The 24,073-nt window shown below is 42.1% G+C and overlaps 1 protein-coding gene across 3 annotated transcripts in view; it reads right to left on the bottom strand.

The window, feature by feature from the left end:
- ELP1 (elongator complex protein 1) overlaps positions 1 to 24,073 on the bottom strand; it is an 882,162-nt gene that overhangs the window by 626,237 nt on the left and 231,852 nt on the right. For all 3 annotated transcript variants that reach the window (XM_033918172.1, XM_033918151.1, XM_033918160.1), the window contains exons 10-11: positions 20,037 to 20,267; positions 10,270 to 10,440 (exon numbers count right to left, since the gene is read on the bottom strand). In XM_033918172.1, coding sequence (XP_033774063.1) covers positions 10,270 to 10,440; positions 20,037 to 20,267 — 402 coding nt within the window. The remainder of the gene's footprint in view (positions 1 to 10,269; positions 10,441 to 20,036; positions 20,268 to 24,073) is intronic.

Below are 24,073 nucleotides of genomic sequence, written 5' to 3'. Positions count from 1 at the left end.
ATATTCAAAATAATTATACTGTCAAAAAACAAGTATAGTACTCTTTTCACTTTATATAAACGGTAAAAGACCTCAGTGTTTCTCAGAACTGAGAAACTAACTATGACAGTAAAGATACTATCATAGAGAAATACATCCTTGGTCTTATGTTCTACCGTTTATTTTTTAATTTTTACTTAAACTTTTTTTACCTAGTTATTATCATGTGTTTTTTAAAAAGATTTTATAAGTTTCTTAGAAAAGTGAGCACTTATCTTAATTTTAACAGTGCAAAATCACCGCAGGAGTCATTCAAAGGTTCTAATGCGGTATCGTGAGTAATTCCGCTTCACGCTGATTCAATTCACATAGAAATCCCAACAGGCCCTGTTTCGCCCTACGGCTGCATCAGGGGATTATCTAAAAAAGGACAAAAAATATCCATTGGTTTACAGAAACATAACATGCAAACCTAAAATGCAAGCAATCCTTACTTTTACTTGTGAGCCACTGCTTCAATGATTTTCTATCAGCGAAATGGCGGCTCGGCGTACTACTGGGGGTTATAAAGAGGACACCGGATAGCACCATACCAATCAACGACCCAGACGCACAGAGACCTAACCAATCAGAGTGACTTCCGGGTTTCTTTCAAAAAAACGCGCGCCATTCAATCCTGACATTCAGACCGTGTGGAATATATGTTTTCAGTCTGAATATCCATTTTTGTTCTCTTTGTCGGAGGTACGCTTTAAAATCACCCCCCTTATTTGAAGGATATAACTTTTCTATAATCCAGCAGCGCATCTCAGCAAATTTATGGTTGGTGTCTAAACAGTGCTGCACCATTGGTGCCTCAATTTTAGCACGGGTCAAACAAGACCTGTGTTCAATAACTCTAGTTTTAATTTGTCTAGAAGTCTGCCCTATGTAGAGTAAATTACAGGGACAACTAATGGCATAGATAACCCCACTACTCTCACATGACGTCCTAGATCTTAAGACATATTCTTTCTGATCATATGGATTAATGAAAGATCGACCTTCTTGCATGTTTTTTACAATCTAATCAAGATATTATTATAAGGCGAGCCGATAAAGGAGGAGCTATTGTGATTTTGGACCGTCAACATTATATGGGAGAGATTTTACGTCAACTTACAAACACTTCAATTTATACTCCTCTTGATAAGGATCCCACTAATGCATTGAAGAAAGAATTAATGACTTTGATAGAGCAGGGATATCAACAAGGCTTTATAACACAAAATGAACTGAACTTCTTGAATCCTCAAAATCCAAATATACCGTTCTTTTACATTTTACCCAAAATCCATAAAAGTTTAACTAACCCTCCAGGCCGTCCAATTGTATCCTCCTGTGGTTCCCTGCTAGAACGAGTGAATGAATATCTGGATGTTTTTCTGAAACCTTTTGTCTCTCTAATTCAATCTTATGTACAAGACACAACTCACTTTTTACGGATATTGTCTTCATTCCAACCTAAAAGAACTACAGTACTAGTTACTCTTGACGTGCAATCTTTATATACAAGTATCCCACAAGATCAGGCTTTAGTGATTATAGGAGACTTTTTGGATAAAAGAATGCGTCCCCATTTAGTGCCATCTGAATTTTTAGTCCAATTGTTAGCTATTTCACTGAAGAAAAATTATTTTTTGTTCCAAGGAGTTTTTTATCAACAGTTAAGTGGAACAGCTATGGGAGCTACTTGTGCACCATCACTAGCTAATTTATTTATGTCGAGCTTTGAAGATCAATTTGTGTACACGTCTCAGTGGTTTCCTAAGATAGCTCTTTGGTGCCGCTACATTGACGATATTTTTCTTTTATGGGAGGATACAATTCCGAATTTATTGTTGTTTGTAGATTTTCTAAATTCTTGTTTACCTACAATCAAATTTGATGTGGCTTTTGACACTCGTAAAATCTCATTTTTAGATGTCATGATTACAAGTAAGGAGGACCATTTTGAGACATCGGTATATAGAAAAATTACAGATAAAAATACTCTTCTGGATTTTTCCAGCTCTCACCCTACTCACCTGAAGGAAAGTCTTCCATATTCGCAATTTCTCCGTTATCGGAGAATATGTTCAACAAAAGATGAATTTAAGAAACAAGCTAATATCCTGAGTGAGAAATTCCAGACCCGCGGATATCCACCTTCATGTGTAAAAAAAGCTTACACTAGAGCTCTGTACAATCAAAGAGATTTACTCCTAGAGTATAAAGAACCTGAAGTTGAAGCTGAAAAGATGATATGTGTGCTAAGGCACTCTCAACAATCTAGACTTTTTTCTAAAGTTATAAAAAAATACTGGAATTGTTTATCGATACATCCATGCTTTCAGAATATTCAAATCACCACTGCGTACTCTAGGAATAAAAACTTGCAAGAACTACTAAGTCCGACGAGTAAGGGATCTGTTGAAAGTCAGATAGATAGACGAGGTCAGGATGAAGAAGTAGGTCATCTAAAATGTGGGCATTGCTCAGTATGTGAAAACATGCAAGAAGGTCGATCTTTCATTAATCCATATGATCAGAAAGAATATGTCTTAAGATCTAGGACGTCATGTGAGAGTAGTGGGGTTATCTATGCCATTAGTTGTCCCTGTAATTTACTCTACATAGGGAAGACTTCTAGACAAATTAAAACTAGAGTTATTGAACACAGGTCTTGTTTGACCCGTGCTAAAATTGAGGCACCAATGGTGCAGCACTGTTTAGACACCAACCATAAATTTGCTGAGATGCGCTGCTGGATTATAGAAAAGTTATATCCTTCAAATAAGGGGGGTGATTTTAAAGCGTACCTCCGACAAAGAGAACAAAAATGGATATTCAGACTGAAAACATATATTCCACACGGTCTGAATGTCAGGATTGAATGGCGCGCATTTTTTTGAAAGAAACCCGGAAGTCACTCTGATTGGTTAGGTCTCTGTGCGTCTGGGTCGTTGATTGGTATGGTGCTATCCGGTGTCCTCTTTATAACCCCCAGTAGTACGCCGAGCCGCCATTTCGCTGATAGAAAATCATTGAAGCAGTGGCTCACAAGTAAAAGTAAGGATTGCTTGCATTTTAGGTTTGCATGTTATGTTTCTGTAAACCAATGGATATTTTTTGTCCTTTTTTAGATAATCCCCTGATGCAGCCGTAGGGCGAAACAGGGCCTGTTGGGATTTCTATGTGAATTGAATCAGCGTGAAGCGGAATTACTCACGATACCGCATTAGAACCTTTGAATGACTCCTGCGGTGATTTTGCACTGTTAAAATTAAGATAAGTGCTCACTTTTCTAAGAAACTTATAAAATCTTTTTAAAAAACACATGATAATAACTAGGTAAAAAAAGTTTAAGTAAAAATTAAAAAATAAACGGTAGAACATAAGACCAAGGATGTATTTCTCTATGATAGTATCTTTACTGTCATAGTTAGTTTCTCAGTTCTGAGAAACACTGAGGTCTTTTACCGTTTATATAAAGTGAAAAGAGTACTATACTTGTTTTTTGACAGTATAATTATTTTGAATATCATTTTGGTGTGGTTATATATTTGAAGATATTCAGCTTGTAGTATATACAACAAGCTATAAAATTAGTCAGGGACCACTGCTCAGGCAGTGGGCCTCATGGTTCGCCGCGGGTGCGGACCGCTGGGCGGGATGGACCTATGGTCTGCCTCAGCGGAGGCAACTCTTATGTTCTTATGTAACACTTTCAGCAGCAGAGTTCTTTCTGGTGATATACAGTTTTAAACAGTCTTGTCTGAGACACAGAGTTTTTTTTATAGCAGAGAGACAGGTATAATATAACAGCATGTAGCAGAGAACAGTTCATGCAATTTGCAGCTCTAGCTCTGGCTCTGCTCTCAATAGCCGTAGCAACCTCACTGAGTTAATCCCATCAATCAGTACCAACGTGGGAAAGGGAACTGCATTGCAATGCACCAATTCACAGAAAAACATTTCTCTTATTATTAGACTTCTTTGAGGGGGTAAACAGCCAGGTGGATAAAGGGGAATCTATAGACATCATTTACCTTGACTTCCAAAAAGCCTTCGACAAGGTACCACATGAAAGACTGCTAAGGAAGCTATGGAACCACGGGGTGCAAGGGGAGGTCCACCGATGGATCAAAAACTGGCTGGCGGACAGGAAACAGAGGGTTGGAATAAAGGGCCATTACTCAGACTGGCAATGGGTCACGAGCAGAGTTCCGCAGGGGTCGGTGGTGGGATCGCTCCTGTTCAATATATTTATTAACGACCTGGAAGCAGGAACAAAATGTGAGGTTATTAAATTTGCGGATGACACCAAATTATACAGCAGGGTTGAAAGCAAGGAGGACTGCAAAAATCTCCAAAAAGATCTGACAGCGCTGAAGAGTGGGCCAAAAAGTGGCAAATGAGCTTCAACATAGGGAAATGCAAAGTCATGCATGTAGGGAAAAAGAACCTGATGTTCACTTACAAAATGGGGGGATCACCGCTAGGGGTGAGTAACCTTGAAAGAGACCTGGGAGTGATGGTAGACACATCATTGAAGGCGTCGGCGCAGTGCGCCACTGCCTCAAGGAAGGCAAACAGAATGTTGGGCATCATTAAGAAGGGTATCACGACCAGGACGAAGGAAGTCATCCTGCCACTGTATCGTGCAATGGTGCGCCCACGCCTGGAGTACTGTGTCCAGTACTGGTCGCCGTACCTCAAGAAGGACATGACGGTACTTGAGAGAGTCCAGAGAAGAGCAACTAAGCTAATAAAGGGTATGGAAGACCTCTCATATACTGACAGACTGAAGAAGCTGGGGCTTTTTTCCCTGGAAAAGCTGAGACTTAGAGGAGACATGATAGAAACCTTCAAGATCCTGAAGGGTATAGAAAAGGTAGACAGGGACAGATTTTTCAAATTACGGGGAACCACAAGTACAAGGGGGCACTCAGAGAAATTGAAAGGGGAAAGGTTTAGAACAAGCGCCAGGAAGTTCTTTTTCACTCAGAGGGTGGTGGATACATGGAACGCTATCGGAGGATGTGATAAGCAGGAGCACGCTACAGGGCTTCAAAGAGGGTCTGGACAGGTACCTGGAGGACAAAGGGATTGAGGGGTACAGATAGGAGTAAAGGTAGACAATAGGGAGATTAGAGGCAGTTACAAAATTAGTCAGGGACACTGTTCAGGCAATTAGGCCTGATGGGCCGCCGCGAGAGCGGACCGCTGGGCAGGATGGACCTCTGGTCTGCCTCAGCGGAGGCAACTTCTTATGTTCTTCTGAAACACAGCAAGTATTGAGCTTTCACACACAAAGAACCAATACCTAATAACAGCAAACCAGTAAGTTAACGGCAATTTCAAACTTATAGATTTAACTGATCTACATGACTTCAGTTGGCTCCTGACATGTTGGAAATCCTGTATAAATTTCCATACCTTCAGGTTGTGTGAGAAACTCTGTCTCTGGGCTGAGAGGAGATTCTTCCTCCATATCCCAGTCAGAAGGGAAATATTTAGGAGACTCACACTGGACTCCAGCTGGGCTCCTGGACGGTCAGTGCTCAGACCAATTCTCCTTGCCCTGTCCACAGCTTTCTTCCTGCTCTCTGAGGCTCCCAGAGCTCTGCCTTCCATGATCCTGTCTCTCCCTCTCTGTATGACTTCCTGTCCTCTGAGCTGGCTTTTCAGGAGCTCTAAGCCACGCCCCCAAAGCCAGGGTGGGAAAACAGGCTTAGGCTTTACACAGGGCAGGCTTCCTTCCTATGCTTCAACTGCCCTACGCCTTAAAGAGACAGGATTACATACCTGTCATAGTGCAAGTCCTGGCTATTCAGAGATAAAAACTGTGAATTAGCTCTAGATTTGTCACAAGAGGCACCACCCTGGGACCCTTAAAACCCCATAAGCTTACATAAAAGGACACTCATGGAAATTTTAGTGAAGCAGGTCAAAGAGAGAAAGCCAACTTACCAGTTACTGGCAGGCGACCTATGAATTGGACAAAACTGATGGGCTGGAGTTCAGCCTCCAGAGGAGATTTACAAGAAAGAAGATTAGCAGAGGTAAGAAACCTAATCTTTCATTCTTGTACAATCCCTCTGGAAGCTGAACTCTTGGGACATATCAAAGCAGTCCCAAATCTCAGAGGGGGGGGGGGGAGGCACGATGAGACCGCCGCCAGAATAGAAGAGCCAAAGGCCGTATCATCCATAGCTGCCACATCAAGCCGGTAAAACATGGAAAAAGTATGAAGGGAAGCCCACCTGGCCACCCCACAAATCTTCTCAGGCGAGACTGCATGAGATTCAGCCTATGAGGAAGCCATTCCTCCGGTAGAGTGAGCCTTCACCCCAAGGGGAGGCTTCTTCCCTGCCACCATATAGGCCGCGGAAATGACCGCACATATCCACCATGAGATGGTAGCCTTGGAAGCAGGCCGACCCCAGCTCGCGGGGCCCACCAGGACAAAACAAATGGTCTGACAGACGAAGTTGTTAGTGGCCGCTAGGTATCTCAAAAGGAAACGCCGCACATCCAGAGACCGCAAAACACATTTGCCAGTCTTGGAACCCGACAGAACAAAAATGGGTAACCGAACTACCTGGTTGATGTGGACTGCAGAAACCACATGCAGAAGAACGGCGATTGCGTTTTGCAAAAATGCAATCCGCTCCCAGTTTAGGTGCCCCAAACTCAGCAATCGCGACTCCAGTGGAATTAAAGGGCGTTAGGGCCTCTCAGGAGGAGGGCAGCGCGGGATCCGCACACGTCTCAACCTGCCTTGCAGCCCAAGGAACACGGGATACACGGCCGCTAATCTGGCCACCATCTGTCATATCTAAGGCATGAATCCATGCTATCCTGTCCTGAGCTGGCCTCTGTGAAGTTTGGAGCGAAAATTAAGCTAAGTCGATAAAATATACTTTTAAAAACTTTAAAGAAAATCCAAGATGGCCACCGCAGGTGCAGATTTTGCATTAAAAATGGCCGTTAAAAACACAGAAAAATGCAAAAAAACAGCTATTTTAGGTTTTTACAGGTGTGGAGGGGATCAGGGCATGCAGGGAAACCCCCAAAACCCCAATTTGAGCACCCCCTAAAATCAGCAAACTCTGTGGCTCACAGACAGCTCTGATAAATGTGCTGCAATGCATTTCAATGGCAGCCAGCAATACACAGTGCAAGCATAGGGATATCAGTACCTCAGGAGCTGATTAAACTGGATTTTTCAGATCTTCTGACCGCTTCACCTTCCCTCTCACCACAGATCACGACCACGAGGACCCCTCAGGAGAATTAAGGAAGACACGCCGTCCAGTTCCAATACTGGCATACCTCCACAGAACCGCAGCAGCCTGCGCTCTACCCCTTTGCGGACGAACCAGGGGAGAGATGGCTCCCGATCCCACAGACCCAATCCAATATGTAGGCTGTCTGGAGGGCTTATTGCAGTTCAAGCTTACAGAGCACCCTCCAGAAGCAGACAATCTTTAAGGAAAAGTCTGCGATCTCCCGCCAAAGGAACACTCTCAGAGTGAATCTGCAGCACTTGGGCAATACTCGCGGCACCGAAGAAAATAAGACTAGTAATTGAGAAATAAAATCATGAGTAAAGAAACTAGAAGTTCTCAGCAAGGCTGCAGAAACAAACTGAACTTCAAGGGGAGTGTCCACACAGGTGTCATCGCAGAGGGGGGTTGGTTTTATTTCTAAGTTCTGCAGCCAAGGCTGGAATAGATGCACTACTCAAGAGTTCAACCTCCAGAGGGATTGTACAAGAAATCCAAATTGAAAATCTAAGCAACCTTGGACCATCACAAAATCCTCCAGTTCTTTTAACACAACTTTCTTTTAACACACTTTTGAAATTAACATGAGATTCAAATTAAGGTATAGAGCACACACATTCAAAAGACTATTAGAGTTATTTACTACCTCAACAGCCTGTGACATCCTCAACAGGGACCGATGAAAACTCAGTTCAAAGTTCAGCCACATTATATTCCTCCTTCCTGTGGGCATAGAAGGAACCTGGCACTAATCACAGTTGACTTTAAATGGTAAACAGGACTCCTTAAAATAAAACTGAAAATTTTGATGCTAAACTGTGCCAAACACATACAGCAGAAGCACAAAAGAACAAGAAATTACACTTGCAGTTTCTCAGGAAACACAGTCAAGTTATGCTGGTCATGAAGGAGGAGAAAAACCCAGACTGGCCTGAGTATTCCAACTGGACAGACAAATCTTCAGGTGACTGGCAACAAGAAAAGCTATGAAGTCCAGGAGCCAGCTGCATATAGGAATTTTCTTCAAATCCCCCAATATCTCAACTTCTAGTATCAAGGTCCCCACACTGGAGAGAGGAAGAGGGAAGGGACTTGGATCTCTTACTTCAACTTCAGTGTTTTGCTGAAAAGAAGTTTCACTCAACTGAACCATTAGAACCTGGAAACAGGAAAACTACTAAGGGCCCCTTTTACAAAGCAGCAGTAGCAAGTCTTGGTATAGCAAATGCAACAAAATCTACAAGAATTGACTTTAACATATTTCCAGTGCAGGAATTGATACCGTGGCTTTGTAAAAAGGGGCCCTGAATGCTCCAACAGCTGCCTGGACCCCTTAATGAGCAAATCACACAAATCTATTTTCTCTGTCTTTAGTCACTGGCAGATAAACATAGCCCACAAGTTCTGGATACTAAAGAAAATATCCTGCTAGTCAGATAACTTGTCTGTCACCGGAGTTCATAAATTTTTTAGCGATTGAACTCTGGATGACTGCTTATAAATTGAAATTAAATGCGGAAAAAACTAAATATTTTTTAGCAACTCCCAACAATAAGATTAAAGAAACAACATTACACGTGAATGGGTTGGACTATAAAATAGAACAATCCATAAAAATATTGGGTGTGACTCTGGATAAACATCTCACATTGGAACAACATACGGATTTATTGTTTAAGAAATGTATCTCTGTGCTTTGGAAGCTTCGTACCATTAAGAAGTATTTTGACAAAACTTCCTTTCGTTTATTGGTACAGTCTTCTATCTTAGGTATTCTCGATTACTGTAACATTATATACCTAGGTGCTTACAAGAAAATTTTCAAAAAATTGAGAGTGATTCAGAATACTGCCGTTCACCTCATTTTTGGTTTTAAAAAAATGGGAGCATACCACTCCTTTTTATTTGAAACTCCATTGGTTGCCAGTAGTCGAGAATTCTGTTCAAATTTTCTTGTATTTGTTATAAATCAGTTTCGGGTTTGTTACCAGGTTATCTTGCGTCTCATTTTTCTTTGAGTCACGCCAAAAGACCACACGTAGAGTGCACTTGTTTTCATATCCCTCCATAAAATCCTGTCGTTATAAGAAGTTCCTTGAGAGAACCCTCTCATTTCAAGCCGCTAAATTGAATGTATGGCTTGGAAAAATTATGTTAGAGGTCTCTTCCTATCTTGATTTTAGAAAATTGTTAAAGACTCAACTCTTTGATAGGCTGCTATCTTAATGCATTCTGCTTCATTTTTTCAATCAAGTTCCTTATATTCAACTTGATGTATTTTATCTGTTCTATGTATTACTTCTTTCCCTGCCATGCCGGTATTTTCTGTATTATATTGTAAATGCTTTCTGTCTTTATCTGTTTTTAAGTTCATTATTCTAATTTGTATTTTATCTGTATCCCATGTATTAGCTCACCTTGTTGTGAGCCACCTAGAACTTTTTCGGTATGGCGGTATATAAGAATAAAATTATTATTATTATTATTATAAACAATGATCCCAAGATTCAGCAGCACTATCCAGATAGTGCCACTGAATATTTCCTATGACTACTACAAGGCACTAATTCAGATAAGTATCTGTATAACTTTGGATATGAAAAAAAAAGCTATCCTAATATACAGACTAGTTATCCAGATTGCGGCTGAATATTACTGCTATCCATTTGACCACAGCACTAACAACAAAGTCTGGATATTCAGCTGCAGCCATTATCTGGATATTGCTGCCATATATATGAATTTCATTTTATTTATTACCTGCAGAATACAGCCCCCCTCCTCCCCCCCAAAAAAAGAAAGAAAGAAATGAAGGAAATGCCTACTGCCTTGAACTCAATATTAGCCCTAAACTTATTACAAATACCTGTCTGGACAAATTCCCTTTTATCCTCACTTAGCCTGTCTAGAAAGAAGCTACTTGGTCACCTCTCATGCACTTTTTCCAAGCTTTAAGATCAAGGCACATGTCACTCACCATATCTGTAAATGGAAATTCTATTGCTTGCATCAAGTACAGCCAGATCATTACTCTTCTGGGGACTTTGGAGAAATGCAACTTGATTCACTGGGTGCAAAAACTGCAGGTGGAAGGAGCACATTGGAGGAGGAACCACAGACTGCTGAAAGGCCGTCACCAAAACCTTATCTTTAAAATTAAAAAGAAAAGAGAAAATACTTAAAAACAAAAAAATGAATCCAACCCCCAATATTCAGCTAGCAGTGATTTAACTGTCTGCTGCAAGCGATCAACCTGATATTCAATACAGGGCCATATCTGCTGACTGGCATTGAATATCTTGGTTTTCAACGTCATCTAGCACATGACCTGCTTTTTATGCAGCCTCGTATGCTTACGAAGCCTGGCCACTTAAGTTACGAACAGGTGTTCCCAACAGAGACAAATTTTTTCAGTGCTACCAAGGCATTTTCAGCAGCAATAAAGCACAGTTACTTACTGTAATGGGTGTTATCCAGGGAGAAACAGGCAGATATTCTCACACGTGGGTGACGTCATCTATGGAGCACCGATGAGAACAGCTGCAAAGCACTGAAACACCTTAGAACTTAAGAAAGTTTGCGGTTGACTACACCACTTATGCGCGAGTGCCTTCCTGCCCGACGTAGGTGCAAGTCTCCTCAGTTTAGATAGCTAGCTAAGAAGCCAACCAGGGGAGGTGGGTGCGATGTGAGAATATCTATCTGTTGTCCCTGGATAAACACCCATTACGGTAAGTAACTGTGCTTTATCCCAGGACAAGCAGCAGCATATTCTCACAAGTGGGTGACCTCCAAGCTAACCAGAAGGTGGATGGTGGGAGTGTTAGCCTTTTAGAAAAACAAATCTGAAACACTGACTGGCCGAAGGGCCCATTCTGTCTGGACAAATGTTCCAGACAGTAATGAGAGGTGATCAACTGAGGAGAAAAATAGCAGCTTTACCTATTCTGCCAATTGGAATAGAGTGAGAAAAAACACTGAAGCTGCCAAACTTGAACTTTTGGAGGGCTATGACTGGATTTTCCAGTTGCAGCCTAGCCCAAGCATAACAGAACAAGATACATGCAGCCAACTAGTTGGATATTAATGTCCTCGAACAGGACATCCCAACTTGTGAAGGGCAAAAGTGACAAAAATTTTGGAGATCTATATGATATAGTCTTCTGATAATACGTATCTAATGCTCGTTTGAAGTCTAGAGTATGACGAGCCAATTCTTCTAGAGGAGAATAAGACTTGGAAACAATTATTGGTAGCACAATCAATTGATTGGGATAAAATTCAGCGATAATCTATGATAAGAAGTGTGGATTCAGTGAGCACCATTTAGAAGAACTTGGAATGAATGTGAAGCACCATGTTGTCGTGGAGGAACGTTGTAAATAGTGGATCCGCTACTAATGACTCAAGTCCATTCACTCTGTTGGCAGAAGTGCAAGAGAAAAATAAGTTTCCCAGTAAGAAAGCGGTAGACATTTAATCAAATGTAAACTACCACAACTGAAACCCTACACAACAAAAGTCTCTGACTAATTACTCTATCAAAAAATAGATAGAAACATAGAAAATGACGGCAGAAAAGGGCTATAGCCCACCAAGTCTGCCCATTCAAATTATCCGCCCCCCCAGAGTTCACACGTGAGTATCCCATTTCCTCTTAAAATCCGTCACGCTGCTGGCCTCAATCACCTGCAGTGGGAGTCCATTCCAATGATCCACCACTCTCTCGATGAAGAAGTACTTCCTGGAGTCGCTATGAAATTCCCACCCCTGATTTTCAGCGGATGCCCTCTGGTGGTTGAGGGTCCCATGAGACAGAAGATATCATCTTCCGACTCGATACGTCCCGTGATATACTTATACGTTTCAATCATGTCTCCCCATTCTCTTCTTTCCTCAAGTGAGTAAAGCCGCAATTTTTTTAGTCTTTCTTCATATGTGAGATCCTTGAGCCCCAAGACCATCCTGGTCGCCATTCGCTGAACTGACTCGATCCTCAGTATGTCCTTATGGTAGTGTGGTCTCCAGAACTGAATGCAGTACTCCAAGTGAGGCCTCACCATGGATCTGTACAACGGCATCATGACTTCAGGTCTCCTGCTGACAAAACCTCTACGGATACAACCCATCATCTGTCTTGCCCTGGAGGAAGCCTTCTCCACTTGATTGGCAGCCTTCATGTCCTCACTAATAATCACCCCTAGATCGCGTTCTGCCGTGGTCTTAACCAAGGTCTCACCATTCAGTACATAAGTTCTACGTGGATCTCTCTTATCCAGGTGCATTATCTTGCATTTTTTAGCATTGAAGCCTAGCTGCCAAGTAGTTGACCATCTTTCCAGCAGCAGTAGATCGTGTGTCATATTATCAGGTAATAAGCTTTTGCCTACTATGTTGCAAAGTTTGGCATCGTTAGCGAACAGTGCTACCCTTCCTTTAAGTCCTTGCATCATATCTCTTATGAATAAATTGAATAGAATCGGGCCCAAGACTGAGCCCTGCGGCACCCACTGATTACGTCAGACGCCTCGGATGGGGTACCGTTCACCACCACCCTCTGAAGTCTACCACTCAGCCAATCCCCAACCCATGTAGTTAGGGTGTCTCCTAATCCTATCGATTTCAACTTGTTCAATAGCCTTCGGTGTGGGACGCTATCAAATGCTTTACTGAAGTCCAAATATACCACGTCCAGTGACTCTCCGGCATCCAGTTGTCTAGTAACCCAGTCAAAAAAGCTAATCAGATTAGATTGGCAGGATCTACCCTGTTGGTGGGGGTCACGTAGGTTTTCCTCATCTAGGATTGTGTCAAGGTTCTGTTTGATCAGTGTTTCCATGAGTTTACACACTATAGACGTGAGACTCACTGGTCTGTAGTTTGCTGTCTCTGTCCTGCAGCCCTTTTTGTGGAGTGGGATTACGTTGGTAGTTTTCCAGTCCAAGGGGACTCTTCCTCTGCGTAGGGAAAGATTGAAAAGCACAGATAATGGTTCTGCCAGGACTTCACTTAACTCCCTGAGCACCCTGGGGTGTAGGTTGTCCGGTCCCATGGCTTTGTTTACTTTGAGTCTTGATAGTTCATTGTAGACACTACTGGGCGTAAACTCAAAATCTTGAAACGGGTCTTTCTGGTTATCTCCCGTCTGAAGCTGTGGACCAGCTCCCGGCGCTTCACAGGTGAAGACTGAACAGAAGTATTTGTTTAGTAGTTCTGCCTTGGCAGAATCTGATTCCGCAAAGTTACCGTCCGATTGCTTCAGCCGTTCTATCCCATCTTTGTTTCTTTTCCTGTCACTAATATAGCTAAAGAAGGATTTATCCCCTTTCTTAATATTCCGTGCTAGCTCTTCCTCCATTCGGAGTTTGGCCTCTCTGACTTCTTTTTTGACAGCTTTAGCTCTGTCTAGATAGTCCTCTTTCGCCCTCTGGTTTCCTAAATGTTTGTAGGTGATGAATGCTTCTTTTTTCTTTTTAACTAGGTCTGAAATTTCTTTAGTGAACCATTGGGGTCTTTTGGTTCTCCTGCTTGAGAGTGTTCCTCCTTCTAATTATTAATATTGTGAATATTTCATTCAACAACCATTCTAGTATATCCTGTGGTGATACTGCAGACTCATTATGAGCCAGAGAACGCCAAAAGTGATAATACAAAACATTAGCTATATTAGCGTTTAAGCTTACAGTTACAATTCTCCTGAAGAAGCTCTATACAGAGTGAAACAGAGACGCTCTGTCGAGCACTTGAGTACTTTAAAGAACACTTTAAGGCTTTTCGTCAAATTCAACTAGAAGACTACACCACCAGCTGCCCATAACTGTGGCCGAGAAAACAAAGCTAATACAAAAGTTAAACCAAAAGTGTGCATTTCTTTAATACTGTTTGCTAACGTTAATACACTGAAAATATGGTATTTATAAGTAAAGTACTATATATAACAACATAAACTAATAAGAAAGCAGAGCTTAAAGGGACCAATGATAGTTTGCATTAAGGCTATATTGACAAGACTAGTTCTAAAGTCATAAATAGCTGCAGGCGCTTTAGGTATCTTTTCTCCAACATCAAAGGATATACCAGAATGGTTGTTAAATGAAATATTCATAATGTTAATAATTAGAAGGAGGAACACTCTCAAGCATAGTCTATCTATTTTTTGATAGATTAACTACCACAATTGGACAGGAACTAAATTGAGATCCCATACCACTGAGAGGTGGTTTTACATCGAAAAGTCCTTTCATAAATCTAGGAAAGAGAGGATGAGCAGTAATAGAGTTATCAACCACTGGCCAATGAAAGGCCATAATAGTACTAAGATGGACTCTTAATAGAAGAGATTTTTAGACCAGAATCCTACAATAGAGGAGATAAGTCAAAATTAGAGGAAAAACACAGAGATGACTTTGGATCCCCTTGAAGAAGACACCAAGCAGAAAAAAGCAGGGCTGTGGAGTCGGTAGATAAATCCTTCGACTCTAAACTCCGACTCCTCTGTATTTAATATACTAATGTATTTCCATGTTGATTGAAGGAAGACAACATACATGCTATTTAACCACAGAACTACTGGCTAGGAAGCCAACGTTCTACTGTATTGGCTAGTTTAAACAAAAGACGAAAAAAATGAAAACAATAAGGTTTTATTTATTGTTTTAAGCAAGTGGCTATAAAGTAGTAGCATAGGATGCATAATAATCAAGAACAGGAACTTTACCAGTTTAAAATATGAACCACATTCTTTGGTAGTTTTAAAACAAACTTAACTACATGAACAAATACAAAAGATGGAAAACCTAAAACAGTTTATAAATTAAACGTTATTCACATTGTCTAATGTGACTCGGACTCAGACAAGAGGTCATGGACTGAAGCTGAGAGGGGACATGGCCAGGACAAATGTCAGAAAATTCAGCTTCGCACAGCGAGTGGTGAATACCTGGAACTCTCTCCCGGAGGAGGTGGTGGAGGAAACCACCATTCTAGGATTTAAGGAAAAATTGGACACACATCTTCTTGCAGGACACATTGAGGGATACGAGTGACTAAGGTATTCGCCGGGGTACGCCTGGCTGAGCTTCCGAGTGTGCAGATCACCGGACTGGATCCAGGTATGATCCGGTGCAGACATTTCTTATGTTCTTATATGTTCTAAACTTGGAATATAGCTGTAGAGTAGAATAACTGTTAAATGCAATCCAAAACTAACTCAATGTAGTGTTGTTCTAAGAAACAGAATTGCTTCTGCCAGATCCTCTTTCATAGAAGCTTTTAAATCTGACTTGATTATTTTTAGAGCTGAAAATAGTCTTTCAACACTGACTTGGTTGGGTGGCATTGCTGTTACGGTTCTAGCCACATCACTAATAATCTCAGGATAAACAAGGATGGCTTCTTCTACAGTCAGTTTCAATGAGCGATCATACTTTTCTACTTCTTTTAATTCTTTAAAAACTCCTGCTGGAATCTCTTTATTTAGACATTTTCTGATCGTTTATCTTTCACGCATATGCGACGTTGCTTTACCATTGAAAGTTCCATTTTGTCCAAGTAGGAATCAAAGTCTAATTCTTCATTAAGAGTTACCAGTGCTTATAGCTTCATCCAGTGATGGCGTTTCAGATAGTAATCCCTTCATGCGAACTGCTACATCATATAGGGCCTTTTTTGCAGTATCAAACTAGTCATCGCTCAACAAAATTCAGCTCATTGGATCAACATAAATAGCAGCCAACAAGATTTGGTTATCCAGTAAGAGATTCTCTCTTTTCTTCACTGAAGATAAAATGCCATCAGCTATTAACCCTCCATTTTTGTTCAGGCAAAATATCAAGTTCTTCCATTTCAAGAAGAATTTACCAGATGTTAAATCTTCAGACTGCAAACTCTTGATGACAGTAAAGGGATTAGAAAGTAGATTTTCCAGTACTTTTACTTGCGCCCACTGACTTTCAGTTAATAAAACATTTTCATTGTCCAGTTCTTCAAGAAAGTCAATTCAAGCAAATGCTTTACCATCAAATAAGTGCTTCCTCAGCATGTCGTTTGATCCAAAATGGCTCCTTTTCCTGCACGTCTTTTCAAAATGGCATCTGTTTTAGAGGCCCTGGCTGCAACTGTTACTTGCCTCAATTTGCCAATTTGAGTAGCTGCATGACGATCTTTCAATCCATCTCTTATTGCAAGTTGCAAAGTATGAACAGCACAACGTATATGTTGAATAGTAGTACACTTAGATGCTTCTTCAACAATGTTGTCCAAAATGTCACTATTCTCTTCGCTTTCACTTTTTCCAATACTTACAGAACTGCCTTCCTCTAATATCTGTCTTGTCACTTTCTCCATCTACTTCTTCATTTTCTCAATTATGTTCAACATATTAGAAGCATTATCTGTCACAATACATAGAATCTGTTCCTTTTTAATTTCATAATCTTCTAGAACATCCTCCACTAACTTCTGAAGATAGTCACTGGTGTGATGTGCCTGGGTGTCCTTTACTCCCAAGGTTCACGTTGGTTTATTATTTTCAACAAATATTACATTAATAGCAAAATAATTGACTCTGTGACGTGTGCATGCATCCATTTTTATGAAGACATAATGTCCCTTCGGACCTTTTCATAGTTCTTCCTTTTTACATTTGGCCTCTTCAACTATAAGTTTCCTTATACTTTCTCTTTCCAGAGAAGCACCAAGTTGTTTTAGCCATTTCTCCATTTCAGCCTAAAAAGGCTGGCTGTGAAAAGAAGGATAGTGGTACACTATTCTTTACTACCATTTCAATAATGTGATTTTTGAATTTTTCTGGTATAATTGTTATAGTAACTTTGTCAGATATAAAGAATCTTCTTAGTTGTGTTTGGTCTCCATTAGATTGCTGAACATTTTTTATCCCAGAAGTAGATGGAAAATTTTTATTGATATCTTTCTCATTTACAAATTCTAACACTTTAGGATGAAAACACTGCGAGTCTTTTCACATTTGATGCTCTTGTAGGTGCATTTTTGTTAGAACCATTGAAACTGCTAATTTTTGCATCACATTGTTTTTTCACCATAATCTTCAAGAATACATTGGCACACGTAATATTTCCCATCACTTGATAATGTAAAGTGCTCATAAACAGCAGACTTTATCGTGTTTGTTGACAGACTTTTTGCCATTGTGATTGAGGTGCCGCTTTCACTAAAATCAATAATAATAAAACCCTTAGCATGCATGTGCACTAGGATCAAAACTCCGTGTCTCTGTGCCTCCACATGCGCAATATAATAGAACTCTCCCCTACTTGAATAATAATAATAATAATAATTTTATTTTTGTATACCGCCATACCCCGAAGAGTTCTAGGCGGTTCACATTAGTTAAACAGAGATTACAAGTGGTTACATATCAAATTGATCATAGAGTAGCAGACAGCAAGGAGAGAGTATTTACAAGTGATTACATATCAAATTGATCATAGAGTTGCGAACAGCAAGGAGAGAAGTAGTGGGAAGAGGAGGGGGAACGGGGAGGGGCGAGGATCAGAAGGGGGGGGCAGAGGATTGGAAAGGGGCATTAAGGGTCTTGGTCTCGGAATAGGTGAGTTTTGAGTAATTTTCTGAAGTCGAGGTAGTTGTGGGCCTTGAGGACCATTTGGGCTAGCCAAGGGTTTAGTTTGGCGGCTTGGAAGGCGTAGGTTTTGTCTAGGAATTTTTTTGAGTGGCATAGTTTTAGGGAGGGGAAGGCGAAGAGTTGAATTTTACGGGAGTTCTTGTAGTTGTGGTTAAGGGTGAAGTGAGGGGTGATGTAGCTTGGGTATAAACCAGATATAGTTTTGTAGCAAAAACAGGTGAATTTGAATATGATTCTGGATTCTAGTGGGAGCCAGTGGAGTTTATGGTAGAAAGGGGTGATATGGTCCCATTTTTTCAGGCCAAATAGGAGGCGGACAGCGGTGTTCTGGATCATCCTTAGTCTCCTGATGGTCTTCTTTGTGGAGCCTAAGTAGATGATGTTGCAGTAGTCCAGTATGCTGAGGATGGAGGATTGTACTAAGAGGCGGAATGAAGAGTCGAAGTATTTTTTTATGGTGCGGAGTTTCCATAGTATCGAGATACTTTTCCTGACTGTGATATCAGTGTGTTTCTCGAGGGATAGATGTTTGTCCAGTGTTACTCCCAGAACTTTTAAGGTTTGTTCAAGGGGGAATGTGGATCCTTTCACTTGAATTGTGGTGTCTTTGAAGGAGCCTGCGGTTATTTCTCCATCGCCCCCCCTCAGTGACGCTGCAAGCCTGCAGCGAGTGGCGACCACCACGGCAGCGACTCCCCCTTTCCGCCCTCTCTCCATCTGCCGAGGAAACCCCGGGCAAGACAAAAAGTAAAAAACAACTGCTACTGTGGAGGGGGAAAGGGGCGCTTCTGGTTGCGGCAGGGAAGGGCAGGGCTTCTTGGTGATGGATAGCACCGGGAGCCAATAGGGAACTAGAGGTGCGACTGCCTAGCCAATGAGGAGCAGGGCAAGGATGCGAGGACATAGGCTAGGCTTTCTTTCCTGCAGGGGAGGACGAAGCTTCTCAGTGATGGATAGCGCCGAGAACCAATAGGGAGCTAGAGGTGCGACTGCCTAGCCAATGAGGAGAAGGGCAAGGATGTGAGGACATAAGTAGGCTTTCTTTCCTGCAAACAGGATTTTTTGTAGACGTTTACACTATTGTATTTGATTCCAGATTCCAGGGTCCAAGCCACTCTTCAGAGGCAAAAGGAGAAAATATGAAAAGGGAACTAGGGGATGAAAAAAAGAGTAGGTGGGAGAAGGGGGCTGCAGCTGGGGTCGGTATTGTAAAAAAGGAACATGTTAGAGAAAGGAGCTGGGGCAGAAAAGGGGATATGTGCGAGAAGGATCTTGCAAAAGGGATATGTGAGAAAAGGGGGTTGGGGCTGGAGGCTGAAAGGAAAAAGATGGGAGAAGAGGGCATATGAGGGAAAGAGGCTTTTCTTAGGAAAAGAAATCCAGGAGTTAGAGAAGTTCATCGAGGAGGCATACAGAAAGGCTCTTGCAGAAGATGAAACCACACAGCTTACTGTGTCTGCCTTACTGTACAAGAACTTCTGTGATCCTGTCTTGAACAATGGAAAATCTAAGCAAAAGGAGCTAACATCACTTACCACCATAATGAAACATGACTCATCAGCAGCTAGATCCCACATAGGGGTGTTTGAGACCTCTCTCTTCTACATACAGGAAGATCATAACCCCATGAGGAGCTGCAAGATCTAACACCAGATGACTCAATGTGATTGCTTTTATTTGATAAACTGCATCTCCATGTATCTCAAAGGGGTTTATACTACTTTAAATAGTAATCAGGTACTCTAAGCATATGTAGCTGCCTAGAATGAGGAATTTAACTGAAAACAGGCAAATGGATCCTCACAAAAGAAATACACTGGCAACTATACTAACCAATTCCCAACTCAGTTACCCCACCAAGCATCATTTACTGGACCCAGAGAAACACCCAGGAGCTGAAGTCAGCACCAGCCCCCTATAAAGAGTGAAGTCAGTTCTGAGTTGTTATCCTCTGCCTCCATCTGCTGGCAGGAGGACATAACCAACTCATTTGGACAGGTCTGGAAAGGATAAGGAAACTCTTGTTGACCTACAGCTAGAGTAAAGCAGTCATCCCATTTATCCCTGCTAATCAATCAGAGTTAATTATCATTCACTGCAGAATATGTTCCTTGAATAGTTACCTCCATCAATGACAGCCACAATTGCCAAGTCATATGGGTCTTCTCCAGTACTGCGATCTGTGCTCCAGTGCCAGTCATAGCAGAGATAGTGCCAGCCCTGGCACAAGATGTGTAGACGGTAAGGCTTCTCAGAATCCCAAGTCAGAGCCGAGACCTTGCTGTTCTCACTGCTGCCAAAATTGAGGCTCTGTTTCAGGTACCAGTGGTAATTTCCAACTGTCCAAATTTGAACTAAACGGGAAGGCAAAGTGAAACTGTTTACATTAACAGGATTATAAAATACTTGAAAAAATTAAAAAAGAACTAATTTAAATAAATAGCATCTAACATTCAATAAGATGAAGTGGCCTGGTTGTCTGAGTGCTGGACTATGTTTTGGTCAGAATTTAATCTTGTTGATATGGCAATGGTCACTGCATCACAACGGAAGATTAGGTTTTCACTTTTGATAATCTTCTGTTTGTCCCTGGAGGATGCAGTATGCTAGGTGTTCAATCCCTTCCTGCAATCTAGGAGTGCAGAAATCCAAACACTTTTCTGAGCATGTGCTCCTCCTACCTTAGACAAAGTTAGAGCCCCCCTGCAGTTCAGTCCCAAAGCCAAGCAACATACCGGACAAATCCATGACATAACAAGGGGGCATGGTGGAACCTCCCCGGCAACAAACAATTTCTATTCTGGTCTGCTCTACAAAACATGAAAACAAGCAATAAACAGTCAAAAGGCATTGAGGAACAATGTAGAACTAACCTGCTGTGTGCAACGAGCACCCACAGGAAATAGCCTTCGGTAAGAGACATAATCACAGAAGAGCAAACTCCCCAAAGTATCTGTCTACTGGCTGGAAGATACTTAATCCTGTAAGGAGAATAACTGAGATAGAAAGCAGGCGATTCAGAACAACTGAGCTTACACAGAAAGGGTGGGCTTTACTGAATCCTCCAGGGACTAACAAAGATTATCGAAGGTGGAAACATAATCTTCCATTCTGTACTGTCCCAAAGCAATGGCAGTGACCAGGGAAGGACCGAAGAGCCTTCCCGTTAACACTGAGGTCCCAAAAGTGGCATCAGAACAAACTGCCACATCCACCCAGTAAAACCACATAAAGATATGGAGAGAGGATCAAGTGGCCGCCCTGCAAATTTCATCTGGATGAACCGCATGAGACTGTGGCGCACTAGTTAAAGCTACAGCCTCAGCACCCTGGGGTTGTGGGTTCAAACCCATGCTGCTCCTTGTGACCCTGGGCAAGTCACTTAATCCCCCCATTGCCCCAGGTACATTAGGTAGATTGTGAGTCTGCTGGGACAGACAGGGAAAAATGCTTGAGTACCTGAATAAATTAATGTAAACCGTTCTGAGCTCCCCTGGGAGAACAGTATAGAAAATTGAATAAATAAAAAAAAAAAAAAAAACAACTCAAAGTTGGCCTTAAGGAAAACTAGCAGCTGCTTGCCGCTGGCAATATAAGTTGTGGAAATGGCTATACGAATCCAATGGGTGATCAAGGTATTAAGGCAGAATAGTCAGGATAAAAAGGTGATCAGACAGCCGAAAATCATTAGTCCTCTCCAAATAGTGGAGCAAGACTCCTGACATCCAAGTTGTGCAAGATCTGATCCTTTTGCTCCGAGCATGTGGAATGAAACGCAGGCAAACAAATCTCCATTCTGACATAGTAAGCGGAAACTACCTTCGGTAAAAAAGAAGGTACAGTACATATCACATCGATTTCTAGACTGCATAACCTGACCAGTTCTATGCGGTGTACAAAAGATTAAGAAGTTATAACACTAAGGAATCAAAAATTGCAAACAAATTAAAGACTATTAATTACCTCAGAACTTTAAAAATAAATAAGTTTTCAATTGTCTTCTAAAATGTACAAATGGGGCTTCTGGTGACAGCACCAATCAAGATGGAGGGTTAGAGTACATGCTCTGACTCCTGGACGCAGATAACCTCCCATTCCCCTGAGAAGCAGTTCGTTTGTGGAGTAGAAAAGACACCGGAGAGGTGCAGGGAAAGACGCGAACCCAGATTGTCGTCTAAAAAGAAACCCGACGATAGCAGGCAACAGAAGCGCAGCGGCGAAAAAGGAGGCCTATGCCATGTGCGCAGGACTTCCACATTGTCCGTGCATGAGTCAGGTGAGAGTACCTCTGAGAAGGAATCTGAACGGGGCGCATCCTCACGACTGCGGAGCAGGCCGCAGCAGTGACCAAGGCGGACTTACAACAGTGGGCCGCAGATATTAAACATGAAGTTGCTGCAGTAAAAGGAAAGTTCAAGGAGGCGGTGAAAGAGATAAGGCAGGATTTTGCTGATCTTTTGGGGAGAGTGGAGGATACCGAGAGGAGGCTTGGGGAGCAGGAATATGTGGTACAAGGACATTATGGACTGTTACTCTCGGGTCGAGGACCTAGAAAATAGATCTAGGAGGAACAATATGAGAATTCAAGGGGTTCCTGACTCGGCGGAGTATGGTGATGCTCTGAAAGTGTTGCAGGATGTGTTTCAGCATGTGGTAGGCACAGAGGAAGGTATTGAGCCCTGGCCAGGTGCCATGCGGGTGGACCGCACTCATCGAACTCTGGGGCCGAAAAAGAATGATTATCCCCATGATATTATTGCCTGCATACATCACTTTCAAGATAAGGAGCGCTTGGTGCGTAAAGCAAGAGACTTGGGGGGGTCATTCAGTGGAATTCCCTTAAAGTTTAAATGTTTCAAGATCTCTTGGCCATTACACTACAAAAGAGAAGGGAGTTCCATACCCTTCTGGAGGTGTTGAAAAAGAAAAGTCTCCAGTACAGATGATTGTTCCCTTTTGGACTGTTGGTTACTATTAACAGCATGCACAAGAGAGTGACCACAGTGATGGAGTTAAGTACAGTTTTGAAGAAAGAAGAAGGAGTGCTGGCCCCGGGGGATTTCATACCTGGGAAGCAGGCAGCCCCTCGGCTGGAAAGGTTCCGGTGGAGGGAGCATAACACATGGAGGAGAGCAAAGTCCAGTGCTGGTCAGATGAAAGAGGTGGTGGGGTCAGACAGAGTGGACACCAGTGGTACCTGAGGATGATCATCCAGGGAACTGTTTTTGATTCCCTTTTAATGCAGATCCGGACTTGAGCTGGATTACATGAGACATGGGGAGTATGTATGTGACAGTTTGTATGGTGGGCTTGTGGTTCTGGGGAAGAGTTTGAGTGGTTTGCATGGATGCAGGGGAATGGGGGGACTATGTGGGTTGTCTTGAGGGAGGGTGGAGTCACTTGAAGCTATGGAGGGTGGTGGGAGTGTGGGAATGTGGGTTTGGTGGGGAGAGAGGTTTGGGGTTATGTGGGGGGACTGTTGGGGTGGGAGAGATAACTGGGGGGTGTTGGGTTAAAAGTATGGGCGATGTGTGTATTACCTGATGATGGGGGGACTAATAAGCTGAGGGTGGGGAGTCTCAATGTTAAGGGTCTTAACCGCAAGGTAATGGCGGAATAGAAATCTCTAATGTAATGTAATATACCTCGCAAGAGACAGTTGCTGTTAAAGGAGTTGAAAAGGTTGCAGTTTTATATTTGTTATGTGCAAGAAACACATTTTGTAAAGGCTGGGGAAAAGTTGGTGCAGTTTCGTGACTATCCCATTAGATCTTGGGCTTCTAATACGCTGGAAAAGAAGAAAGCAGGGGTGCGGATTTTGTTTTCTCGGCACCGGTGCGCAGAGGGTGTATTTCGGTGTTGTACCAAATGCTACAGGAGGATAAGGATCACAAGACCTCCAACATGAGGGCTTGGGAGCAGGATTTGGGGATTACCTACTCTGTGAAGGAATGGGAACAGAAAGCTCTGAGAATTCACTATGTCGCGGTGGCACCGCAATTGGTGAAGAATACGCTTAAGCTTCTGGTGCGCTGGTATTTTATGCCCACTGTGCTCAGCAAAATGTATACTTCATGCACTGATAAATGCTGGATGGAGTGTGGGCTCTTGGGCACGTTTTTTCATATGTGGTGGGGATGCCCTACGATTTTGGATTACT

The sequence above is a fragment of the Geotrypetes seraphini genome, chromosome 1 (assembly GCF_902459505.1).
Source record: "Geotrypetes seraphini chromosome 1, aGeoSer1.1, whole genome shotgun sequence".
NCBI classification, from domain to species: domain Eukaryota; kingdom Metazoa; phylum Chordata; class Amphibia; order Gymnophiona; family Dermophiidae; genus Geotrypetes; species Geotrypetes seraphini.
The sequence above is the reverse complement of the archived record's forward strand: the minus strand, read 5'-3'. Positions and strand labels throughout refer to the sequence as shown.